Raw genomic sequence first — 13602 nt, 5'->3', positions numbered from 1 at the left:
TTGCTGTTGCTGTGTAGAGACTTGTGCAAGAGTATTGGATGATAGTATGTAAAACTAGACTTGTTTGTTTGAGTTGAGGTGAGGCTATTTCAATATTGAGAATGATTTAAGCGAAGCAATCTGGTAAATGTGATGGGCTGCCCTCTTGAGTCTTATACTGTGTCTGGGGCTTCTGGCAACTATGTTGGATATGGGAGTACAGTTTGTAGTGCTATGTTGTTGAAAGAAACAAAAAGAAAGCAAAATAAATTATAATTATTTATAAAATGGTTTTCAAGACAGACTGCCGTCAAGTACTATTTTCTTATGTAACAACAATAATAAGCTCGTTTCAAAAATATCTGTAATAACTAGCAAAACAATAAAAGTTATTGGGTTAAGTACTGCTTAATGCACAGATTAAAAAGCATCTTCAAGTATTACGCATTCATTATGAGTACTAAAGACGCATTTAGAACATGTTACAGTTGCTATGACGAAATCGTAAACAAGATAAACGATGATTTATACAATTATTTGCATTTCAGGCAGCAACAACAATAAATTATTTATAGAGAGCTTCGCAAAGCGCATTTTTGCATAATGAACATGATGACGATGAACTCTATAAAGTCTCTCAAGTTAAGGCTAGAAAGACAGAGAGTGGGAGAGAGAGAAGCTTAATAAATTGCCACACAAAACAAAGCAAAAATCAAATCGCAACAAGTCTTGCGGTTTTCCCACGAACTTTACTTGTATTTGCACAAATGATTTGGCGATTTGTGTTTGTTTGCAATAAAAATGTCACCATATACACTGAGCAAAAAAGGCGAGAAACAAATAAAAAGATTCGGCACAGTTACGAAAGCAGGAAAAAATAACAGTTATTGTAAAAGTACGGTCAAATTATTGGACCACAAACTGACAGAAATTAATCCGCAAGGTTGCCAATCGCTTCGTATATTTCATTAGAGCAGAAAATATGACTTATAATGAGCTAAACCCAATTTGCATAAGCAATCAGTAAAACTGAAACAGAAGGCGTGCCACTAAGGCACGAGATCAATTAATAAGCTCCTACCTGGTCTTATGTATACCTCTATATACAACTCATTAACTGTCTATTTACTATTTGTGGGTGTCTGGCATTCACTTTTCATGCGAAAACTTCCTGCACTGCAGTGCACTGTGAAAAGTTCCAGTTGCAAGCGGCGTTGCACAACTCCTGAGAATGGCCGGTAACAACCACAGCAACATCAACAGCAACAAGACAATAAACAATACACGGCTGGAGGTAAAAATTTCGTAAGCTTTCCGCAAACTGCAAATGGCCAAAAGGCAGCCTGAAGAAGAAGCCGCAGCGCAATTGAGGCAAGACAAAAAATAACAAAAAATAAAAGCCCAAAAATGAGTTTGCAATTGTGCAAAGTTTTATTGTGTAGGAGTTTCAGACATGTCGAGTCGAGACGAGTCGACTTGAGACGAGTTTGAGACTTTTAGTTTTAGTTTTAGTTTTGGCTTTGGATTTGAATCGCATCAGCTCAAGTCTCGACAATTGTTTACAATTTTTACTTGATGCCCTATAAAAATTACAGGTAGCTGAAAAGGGTATGACTGTTTTGAGCCAAGGTTTGTAATTGGCAGAAGAGCGCGTGGTTAGTACTATAAATATATACTATAAATGTATTATTAATATATATAAATATATTCTCAACTTGCACGAGCTTTTGAGTCTGATATAGCTAAGTCTGTTTGCCATTTCAATAAAAATAAAATAAAATAAATGTCGTTGTATCTACTTGGCTTAATATGAAAATTATCTAAGCTATGCAAGCTCTTGATGAATATGTAGATTATAAGTTTTTCGGGGTTTGAATATATTTATTTATATGAATTTTAAATTTATATGAATTTAAATTATATGAATTTAAATTATATGAATTTGAATTTATATATCAAGATTATTTAAAAAGGACCTTATTCTATAATTCATTTTTCTTTGGGAAGGACTGTAGAAAAAGCGTGATGAGTGTCTCCCTCTCTTTCTCTATCTATCTATCTCTTCTTCACTTTCTATGCATGGAATTAGGTTCAGGGTATCTTAAATCTTCTATTGTTTGGAAGTTCTATGGAAAACTAAGATTTCATTAATGTTAGGGCATCTTCTAGTCGTGCACATCACAATGTCTTCCATTTTTTGTTTTATAAACTCTGTGGAACCCTAGCGAATGAACAAAAACAAAATGTTAATGAATCTCTTTTAATTTTGTTCGTGGCCAGAGGAAAGTGAAAGTCCATCAGCCAGGCCCGATGTTGAGTTGTGTGCAAAATGTATGAATAGAAATGCGAGCGCGCCTTTTGTTCAAAATTTTCGTGCGTTTCACACGCAAGTTTATTACACTTTCAACTTTGACAGCGAAGAGTGTGCGAAATAAAAAGCAAATGATCAACTAAATGCGAGCTGCACTCGAATTCATCTGACTAGGCGAGAGAAAGGCGTTAACAACAACGCCATCATGCAGTCGACCAAAGTTCACTTAGGGTTCATTAGGATTGTAAGATTAGAGATCTTATCTGTTTGGCAATTGAATAAACTGATTCTTTTTTAGCTCAAGCTGACAGCTTGTTTATAGAAATCACTTAAACACACTATTTTCTTTGTCGTTAATAACATTTTTAATGACGCTCTGCAAAAACAAAGAAATTATATGGAATTGCCTCTGCCACTTCTCAGCTTTTTTTGCTGAACAGAAAAAGTTTAAAAGAGTTAATTGAGTAATAATAATTTATATCTTAGCTTCTCTAGTCTATTCATGGGTTCTTGGATTTAAGATATTTATGGATGGAATTTTATGACAAACTAATTTAGCTGTAAGATTTATTTTTGAATATTTCGTTCAACCTCATGTTATTTTGTCATAAAAACCAAAGTTTTACTCCAGTTCTCAATTTGACTTTTTTAATTAATATAATCAAATAGTTATTTATGTAAATATTACGAAATTTGCCAAATATTTGCATCGTTAAAAAATTTAATTAAACTGATTTTAATACATTTCTAGAATTTGTTTAGATCTACTCAAGCTTACATTGATTTTATTTCGTACCAAAACACTACTAGCTACACTTTATACAATTAATCTAATTTTAGTACAAGAGTACTAAAAAGTTTTCAAATAAACTAAGCATGTTCCTGCATTTTTTGCATTTAAACTAGTACGACTCCTAAGCATTATAAAGAACCTGCAGCAAATCATAATTTTAAGGTCGTTTATAGAATATTTTTAGTACACTTTTGATTAATTATTACTAATTATTATTGAGAACTTATTTAGTTGAACACAAGCTTTTACACATCATATTTAGTTTTAGTACTAATACCTCTGGGTAAACTAAATGTTGCTAAGGCTCATAAAGTATCTATAAGCAAAGACAACAAATATTCACTTTAGGTATAACTGAGTGACGAATGAGAATCGATTTGTGTAATCTCTACCAATCCAATTCAATATTTCTAGAGCAAATTTTAACATTTAGAGATAACACAAATCAATCGACTTAATTTAGGCCGCCAGCTAAATTTTGTTGTATCAAACTGAGACAGATAATATCAGCTTCTTGCTCTATCATTTTTCGCTGTGTACTCTAAGAGCTTAAGTTACCTTCACCGAGTGCAATTAAAACGATGACAAAGAGCATATCTGCACTTTTAGTGCAACTGAGCAACGAGTGGTTAATGAAATCTCTCGCAATGCTATCCAACCAGATCCAGATCAACGCAAGCCTATGCGAAAGTAATTTAGTTTTACTACCAAGAAACCACCAGCGACACTTTGTGCAGTTCATTTTATCATAAGTGTACTAAAACAAATAATCTCACTTCATTGTTTTTCGCAGTGTACTCTAAGAGCTTAAGTTTATTGTTAATGATGCTAAGCATAAACACAAGCCTTACCTTCACTGAGTGCAATTAAAACGATGACAAACATCATAACTTCACTTTTAGTACAACTGAGCGAGGGCTGAGACAAGATTCGTGTTCTTTTTTGTGAATTTGTTGCCAGCTGATCGCCTAGATTGTCAGTGTTGCCTTGTGCCCAATGTACTTGAGTCTTAACTGCTGTCCAAGACAGATATTATAGGCTGATAAACCTTATCACAATGATTAAATATTTTCCCTTTTGTTTTGTTGTTGATGTCTTTGGCCACTTGACTTGATTCACGTTTGTATGCAAAAGAGAAAGAGAGCCGGGCGACACCGTGTGCTGACCATTTGGCTGACCAGTTTGGTTTGCCAACTCGTGTGGAATGGAGGCGCGCGATGATCAGCAAATGGGGTAAGCGCCAATTGGCGGCTATCAACAAATAGTAATGCGTGGGCGTTGCGGCTGCTGATTACGCGTGGCGTTTCCCGTTAACAAATATATAAATTTACAATCATTATCTGTGCTGCGATGATATATGTATTCGTATTTGTGTCTGCGCTTTTGCTGTTGCTGCCGCTGCTGCAATGTTCGGCAGTCGCACGAATTGCCGATTCGCTGCGTTGAAAATTATTAAATTGTAAATAAATACTAAAAAGCAAAAACAAAAGCAACAAAGCAAACAAGAATTATGTTCGTGTCGCCGTCGACGCGGCGAGTAACGAGAGTGTGTGTGCGAGTGTGTATGAGTGTATGTGTGTTGTGTTGTGTTGTTTTTTTCTGCTGCCTAGTACTTAAGCGCACCTCAGACGCTGCGGTCGGCGTTTCGGAAATGTCGTCAGTCGCTGTCGCCTTCACTTTTCTGTGTTCTGTTTTTGTTTTTTTCTTTGATACGCGCACACCTTTCGCCTTTAGCCCCGTACTAAATGAGCGCACATTTTAGTACACATTCGAACTGCGCGAAAATTGGCAGTGAAATTGCCAACAAAAATAAAGCATTTATCCATTTCTATTTCGACCAACGCGACGCTTATCACAGCGCACTATTTGTTATGTTCTAATAAGATAACAAGTTTCATACGACATTTAACTCAATTCTGTCATGAGCTAAATATGATTTTTTTTATTACCTTGGTGTTACAAATGTTGAGGTTTTAGCACAACGTTTAAGGATTACACGTAACGAACGAACTGATTCTTAACGAATACAGGTGAGAAATTTGCGTCTGACACATCTCTGCTCTAAATGGGAGTGGCTTGCAAAATGTAAACTTTTTGTGTCTATATATAAAGATATATATATATATATATATTTATATATATATTGCATAGACGGACAGATAACAAATGTGTGCGATTGGTAAATATTGAATATTTGTGTTCTGAAAGCAATAAGCGCGTGCATCTCTACATATATACTTGAACGATAATTGGTATTTCAAGTGTACTAAATGTAAAAGATTATTTTATATGTACTAAAAAGTAAAGTAAAAAGAACTTTAATATATTATATAGTTTCCATGACGGAATCATTATTTCATAAGGTTAATAAAAACTCGCAGAAATGCAAAAACTCAAACTGAAAAATGTTCTAAATGTAAAAGACTCTGAGTGTATGAATCTAAAAATGTACTAAATACAATACTAAAACTTCTAAAACCTGTAGCTTTATAAAAAGTTATACGAAAACGCCATTTCTCTCTTCAATATGAAGATAAGATTCAATTTGAATTACAATTTAAAAATGTTTTCATTGTGAGCTCAATTTGATAACAAAATATTATATTATTCTATATGTGTACTAAAATAAACAAAGATAAACTACATGTACTAATAATGGTTTAAAGTTAAAAATATAATATTTTTATGATAATATAAGTGATTAGTATTCTATATTATTCTATTTTGAATGAACTAAAAACTTGTTTTACAACTTAAATAATGTCAAAGCTTTCGCTAAACGGCTAAATCGTAATGAATTGGAAACTAAATGAGATGTAAATGTATTCGCATATATATTGCAGTATGATTCACGTTTTAAATTTGTTTTTGCCGAAAAAAAGTCAAAGAAGTGTACTAAAAAGTGTTTACATAGCATTTTAGCCAAAGCTATTAACAAATAAGCAACTCATATCAATGCGAAAGAGTCTTAAGTTAAGACCCGAAAATGCCCTTAAATATATAAGTATGTAAATCAGTTTACTCATTGGGCTTATAGCGATATAATATCGTACAGCTTGTGCGATACTTGGCCAAAAACAAGACAAGCCAAGTGACTCATTTGACAGACCGACCAAGTGACGCGCCCCAAAATGCAAACGTGCTCAAAGATTCTCGAGAGACAGAGCGAGAGAGCGGGCAGAGATCCCCTTTATACAATAATTCATTTTTGAGCTTTGTTGTTTACGAAAGGCCAAACGAAATTGTACAAAATTTAATGAACCAAAATAAACAGAGATTCAGACAAACAACAGTGCGTAGCCAGGCCGGCACAAGGAACAATCGACAAAAAAAAAAAAACACACACACAGAAAGATAAAAAATAAACGAAAATATGAAACAATTTTGTACTGCATTTTGTGCTGGGGTAAACTTTTGCAATTAAAAGCTGCTGGCAACTGGCAGACGATGCGTGATCCCTAAAAGCCAGATGGCTGCACAGAGTTTAAAACAATCTTAAAGATTTCCGCAATTCCTGACCGATTAATAGATATAGCTATCTATATCTATACATGTGTGTTTGTGTGTGCTGCTGCTGGTGTGTGTTCGGCCAGACTATCTAATAAAATAATTTATGCTTTTCTAAGAACATTTTGGCTGCCCTTCTCGTGCCTCTAGTACTAAAAATGGTTTTGTTGTTGCCTAGGCCTTTTGCTTTTTTAAGTCATTTTATTTTTAGCAGCGTACGAAATGTGACGCATTTCGTTTAATTTGGCATGTGAACTTATTTATTTATATAAATTTCAAACTTTTTCTCTTTTTCTCTTTATTTCGAGTGAATGACTTGTGTGCGCCTTTTTTTTTGTTTTACTTCTTTTTGATTTGCGGGTTTTAGTACATGTGACAATCTTTCAATTGGACAACGCATTATCACTAGCCATATAATTAACCATTTTGCACTCATATATATATATACATTTATATGCATGCATATCATACGCCTACCTCATGTAGCTGTGGCATTTTTTTCCTGCATGCTCCAAAGTTCATTGTCTTTGAGCTTAGTGGGCCAATTTTTGATGGATGTTTGCAGCAAAGCCTTCAGTAAACAACTTCCGAATTATAATTATTGCATAGAGCATGGTTTGTGGCCAGTAATATTCCATATAGTTTTCTATCTTATCTTTTTTAGCAACAAAAAAAAAAAAACAAGAATCTAAACTCTAAAGCAGTTGGACTAAAACGAAACACAAATCAGCTTCGACTTTTGCTATTATATATTGTCTGTTGTTCAGCGATAAGCCGCAGATATAAGATTGATGTCATTCTCTCAAAGTTTTAGCACTGACTTCTAATACGCTACATGTGTTTGCCGTTCGCTGTTTTCTCTTATTTTTGTTTTCTTTTGTCAGCTGTCAAAACGTTTCGTCTTACACTCCAAACATTTTAAAAGTTGTGTTGATTAATTGGGCACGATTTGTTACATTTGCATGTCAGTTATGACAGTTTTTCATTTTTCACAGTAAAGAGGAAGTCGCATGAAAGTGAAAATTGTCCAAATAATGTGTTCTAAAAAGCGTCAACAAGTTAAAATATCGTTCAGCTGTTGTTGCGTCAGTGTGGAATGTGTTCAAAATACTAAAAATATGATTATTTTAACAAGTTTTAAACTTAGAGATAAGAGCTAAATGTTAAATTATTAGGGCCCTTCACTAGAAAAAATAATGTACTGCTAAAAATAATTATAGGCAGCGATCTACATATGTGTACTAAAAGTAAAGGCATTGTGTGCAGTACTAAAACATGGCAAAAAATGATAACATGATATAAGCTGTAGTCGTAAAGCTAAATTAACTCAAGTCATAGGTATAAGTACTTGTACTAAAATGATAAAAGTTAAATGTATAGTCATAATGTAGTATTGAAAACAAAAGTATATAAGTGTACTAAAATGTTGAAGAACAATATATATTATAAAGTACGCAGTACTAAAATGATAATGCATTGAAAATAAAAGTTTCTAATTAATATATACACAAGTACTAAAGTAAACTAAAAATTAATGAAAATAATATGATGTACTAAAAAGTTTGCAAAAGTTGCAAATAAAAATACACTGGTTTTAGGGCTTTATATGTAGTAGTACCAAAACGATAAAGTAGTGTAGAACATACGCTAAATAACTAAGTAACGAAAATAGTATACTGTGGCCTATATATATGTTCTGAAGCTAGTTGAAATGCGTATAGTATTAAAATGGTAATGTCGTGTTGAAAATATAGTACTAAAGGAATTTAAATTATCTATGTACATGAGCTAAAAGCTAAATACGCTTTAAGTAGAACTAAAGCTTGACAAGAAATGATAAACAAGCATGCAGCTATAGTCGCTTTAATTTTATGTACTAAATTCAGTATACGCCTAGTTCTGTGCAAGCCCAAAACCGCAGTCTTGACAATTAATATGTCTAATATTTATTTGAAGGAATTTGGCTGGATTGGTATAAACAATTTGTGTTTACAAATACATTTGACACTTGGCCAATTGGCTGTCAGTTGTCGTTGTAATCAATCTACCTATGAAATTTAGACAAGAAACCAATGCGTTTTGTTTACCTGATATTGCGATATGTCAGATATCGGTGGCATTTCGCACTCAATTGTGTATTGCTTACTTCTTAACTATATATTTCGTCTAGATTTCCTTTGTAAAACTGTTCGTTGTGTACCACGTGTATTGTGCAATATGTATTTCCAATTTTGTATTTATAAATAGCTTGAAGTTTACACAGCACGAATTGCGAAATAAACAACAGGTCGAACGGCCCCCAATGACGTTAGAGCAAAAAATTTTCCCTGTTTATGTGTCGAATCGAAATGAAATTGGATTACAAATACAAATATTGCCCTCACCCCTTATGGCATTGAAAAGTGCGGGCAGGGAATGGGGTTATCGCCTGAGCGTTTGTGCAATCCAGCGTGGCATTAAAATAAGAATCTTAAACCAAATCTATAAATTGAAAATAATATTGTATATTTATATATATTTACAAAAATATACAGTATAATGCAGCTGCAAATGAAGCAAACAACTTGCGACTCAACTCGGCTCGATTGGCGATCGCCCACGGTGCAATGCATTTTGAGGGGCAACGCTTTTCAAATATACACACATATATATATATATATATTTATACTACATTCGTCATGTGCGCCAGGCATATAGAAATACTTATTAGCATTCGGCTGGAGCAATTAAATCGCCCCCGACTCAATAATCATAAAGGCGCAACAGCTTATACTACTGGCAATCAGATGCTTACACATAGAAACGTGCGAAGAGCGTGCTAAATTATATACTGAAGGCGTGCAGTTGTTTTCTTATACACATTTAGCTCGATTGGCCTTACTTTGAGCTGTACGAAAATGTTCTAAAGTTGTAGAAAGCAGCTGAAGTGAATAATGTTAGCTACTTTGAGACGTACTAAAGGCGACTTAAGTTATAGATAACGTCTGAAGTCAATAATAATAAATAATAATAGCTTGAAGGTGTACTAAAGAAGTGCTGAGCTTAAAGTACTAAAAAGCCGCCTAGCTTTAACTGCACTTTTGAAGTCAATAATAATAATATGTTAAGCTGTAGTAAAACGTGCGAAACTTGAGACAGAAGTCAATAAAAATAATACCCAGAAATGTTTTTAAATGTGCTAAACTCAAGAAAGACAGCTGAAGTCACAAATATGATTGATGGTTACTTGAAAGCGCACTAAGTTATAGTAAGCGTATAGAAGCCAGCTAAGGCCAATAATTAAAGCTGTTAGCTGTACTAAAAGAAAGCAGCTGAAGTCAATTATGATGGTGATTTGAGCCTGTACTGAAATGTGCTGAGGTAGTTAAAGTCATAGAGTCATTAAATATTTAGCTGCACTAAAGTGTGCAGATCTGATGACTGAAGTTGTCAGTAATACGAGCTGAAGCTGTACTAAAATACAGCATACTTCTAGAAGACAGCTGAAGCCACTAATTTGATTAATGGCACTTTCAAACTGTACTAAAATGTGCTAAACTTAAAGATGACAGCTGAAGTCAATACTGATGGTAGCTTGCAGATGTACTAAAATATGCTAAACTCTTAAAATACAGCGAAAGTCGTTTATATTGACAAGCGTACAACTTTAAGCTGTTCAAAACTATGTTATGGATAGTTTATATTTGATATATAATAGAGCAACGACGAATGCATGTTTTCAGAATATCCAAAGATGCCAAACAGCTGAGAGTCGGCTTGCTCTATTGCCACATGCTCTAAAAATGTACTAAAACCTTGTAACCTTATCTTATGAGTTCGAGCAACAAATTTATGATTCCTTAGATCTAGATCTAAAAATGATTTGAACTTTGATTTTCAGTCAGAATGCAGTAAATATATGAACACTCCTTGCCCATTATATATAGCTATATGCCTTCATTCTTATCAATAATTAGTACGACGTTTCTTTGCCGTTGTTTGGTGTTTTTTCATTTTGGTTTTTTTGCTTACAGATATCGTTTTCGCTTATCGAAAATACAACAAAAGTCTGTACCGAATGCTGCCGCCGAATTGCACAAAAACTCAATATACTTGCGATAAGGTAAATGGAAATAAATGGTGCTATATGCCCCAGTTGCATTCAATGAGGAGAACCTGAAGAATCAGAAACGAACCGATGTGATACTTGGAGACTAAGGATTGCAACAACGACAAACAACAAATACTCTATAGTATTTAGCAGTGGACAACAAAGAAAGAAAAACTGCATAGCAGATTAGAGAATAGAACTAAAATAATTTGCTGCAAGACTTGCCACATTCAACATGGAACACTTGGATCTGGCGGGCTATCTAAATACGCCCCTCACCTGGAATTTGGGCGCATTTGAACAGCAAGGTGAGTCGAAGAACCAGCAAATGAATAAATATATAAAATATATAATAAATATATAAATATATAAAATATATAATAAATATATAAAATATATAAATATATAAAAAAAATTATATGTATTTCAATATGTTTAATAGTTAATCAAATAAGAACTTCCGAAAGCACATCAAAATCTGTGAATCGAGCTCTCTCCCATTCACAAACAGAGCTACAGTTGAGCATTGCGTCACGTTAGCTTTTCACAATAAAGATATGCGACAATCTAGTAAAGAATTTACTCAATGAATGCCAAGTTTGCTTTAATGATATTTTAATCAAGGGCAATAAGAGACGATGGATAACAGTCAACAAGTTGTTTGTTCTAAATTAACTTTTGCTAAACAATACATTTTCGTATTGTTTTATAATCAATCAAGAGCTCATATTTTAAACTTAAATTGTCATTATAAGCTTTAAGCACATATTTAATTTTCAAGCCAAGAGCTTTCAGTTGCTTTTCAAGCCGTTTTTACAGCAGCTTGTAATGTGCCAATAGTAAGTTTTCTTTTACATATAAATTGTGTCTCATGACATATGAATTGTGTCCAAAGACTTTCTTACATTGTAAGCAGTTGGAGTTATTTTTCTAGGCTGGTTATATAACAGCTTCCCATTTCATATGATTATTATTTCAAGACATTTGCTTGAATTAATATATTGCAGTTGAAGCGAGATTTATAAATGTTACTACAAAACTTTAATGACACTAGCTTAAAGCTTATTCAAGCAAGATTTCAAAGGAGAGCTTTCAACTTGCCCAGCTGATGTACGGAAAGCTTTATTTGAATTATATATATAAATAAGACAAAGACAATGACACTAAGTTAATGATTAACTCACAACTAAAACATCATAAGCTAGCTTTTAGAAGCTTTAAAAACTGGATTTAAAAAAGCTTGAATGCATTTATGTGCATTTTAATAAAAGCTTCGCATTACGTTTTATTATTGTTCTATGCTTATTGCTATAACTTAAGCTGCTGCTGATATTTTAAACAGTTCAAGTTAACACAAATTAATTAAAAACTTTAAGAGCTCAAGCTAAAGGTTCTAGATACTTAAACAGATATAAATAGTTAGTTGACTCCACAGTAAATAAACTTTGTGGAATAGTAGATGCCTCTAATGAGACTTCACAGCGTAAAAAAAACACTCTGCCAGGGTACAAATCCGAACTAGACATTGTCAACGACACCCGAAGTCTTTCAATTTACGAGCGATCACGGTGTGGGGCATAATTTATGTCTACGCGGCTGTTCATAAAGTTGCTTCTTTATTGATTAAGCTGATCATCAGCAGCCAGTGTCATTGGGTATATAAACAGAGTGGAAGTCGCGCGCTCAGTGTCGTCGCTCAGCTGGTTAGTTTGACCAACTGATGTGAGGAGTCTTTATTAATAAATTGCATAATTAAGCGGCATGAATCACACACGCTGAACGCAGGCGATGGCCCAGCTAGCAGCCATCCCGATGCGGGCGCTGAGCGATAAGACCGCAGCAGCAGCAGCAGCAGCAGCATCAGCATTTGCAATTGCATTTACATTTGCAGTAAATGGAGCTCGGTGACTGTGCCTAGCCCTGGGCCTGTGCCTGTGGCTGAGTCTGTATCTGTGTGGATTGTCGCAATGTGCTTCAGTTTTGCTGCAGGCACAGCTGGAGACGGTGCTGCAAAGATGCGCAAGTGGCTAAGTGCGTTGGAATTTATAATAAAAAAAAATATAAAAATAAAAATTAAAAAAAAATATTTAAAAAAAAACAAACAAAATTAAAAAATAAAAATAAAAAAACAAAATAAAAAAATAAAAGAAAATAAAGAAAATAAAAATTATAATGACAATGACAATGACGAAGACAATGACAATAACAATGACAATGACAATGACAATGACAATGACAATGACAATGACAATGACAATGACTATGACAATGACAATGACAATGACAATGACAATGACAATGACAATGACAATGACAATGACAATGACAATGACAATGACAATGACAATGACAATGATAATGAAAACGACAATGACAATAAATATGATAATGATAATGACAATTATCATTGTCATTATCATTATCATTATCATAATGATTATGATAATGACAATGATAATGACAATGACAATGACAATGATATTGATAATGATAATGATAATGATAATGTTAATGATAATGTTAATGATTATAAAAATAAAATTCATAATTATATTAATAATGATTATTGTAATGAACATAATTATAGGGACAATAATGATGATAATGATGATAATGATGACATCTGATTCATATAAATATGACTCTAACAAATCTCTCTTTTTTGCCTACTTTACAGATGGCATTTACTTGTCCAGCTCACGGCAAATGCTGGAGCCCATCATGGAGGAGACCTCCGAGGATGAGGAGCATGCGCAAAACAGCTGGAATGGCTACGAGCAGCGCAACAGCAGCAGCTGCGGCGGTTTCTGGAGTTCCGCAGAGTCCGAGACGGGCTCGGTCATAAGAGTCGAAATTAACAAGGGTCAGTGAAAACACACACACATATATATATATAGATCGATTCCGACTAAAGTGATTTTT

General features: G+C 33.8%; 1 protein-coding gene across 9 annotated transcripts in view; it reads left to right on the top strand.

Annotated features, from left to right (window-relative positions):
- The window catches only part of LOC111592072 (GATA zinc finger domain-containing protein 7), a 66463-nt gene that overhangs the window by 12553 nt on the left and 40308 nt on the right, over nucleotides 1–13602 (top strand). For 7 of the 9 annotated variants that reach the window (XM_023304084.2, XM_023304083.2, XM_023304082.2 and 4 more), the window contains exons 1-3: nucleotides 4686–5113; nucleotides 10604–10988; nucleotides 13358–13543. In XM_023304084.2, the coding sequence (XP_023159852.2) occupies nucleotides 10916–10988; nucleotides 13358–13543 (259 nt within the window). In that variant the 5' untranslated portion in view covers nucleotides 4686–5113; nucleotides 10604–10915. Of the gene's footprint in view, nucleotides 1–4274; nucleotides 4317–4685; nucleotides 5114–10603; nucleotides 10989–13357; nucleotides 13544–13602 lie in introns of those variants that run through there. The other 2 variants (XM_023304080.2, XM_023304081.2) reach the window with 2 other exon arrangements.

Source organism: Drosophila hydei, unplaced genomic scaffold (genome assembly GCF_003285905.1).
Source record: "Drosophila hydei strain 15085-1641.00,03,60 unplaced genomic scaffold, DhydRS2 tig00000149-arrow-pilon, whole genome shotgun sequence".
NCBI classification, from domain to species: domain Eukaryota; kingdom Metazoa; phylum Arthropoda; class Insecta; order Diptera; family Drosophilidae; genus Drosophila; species Drosophila hydei.
The sequence above is the reverse complement of the archived record's forward strand: the minus strand, read 5'-3'. Positions and strand labels throughout refer to the sequence as shown.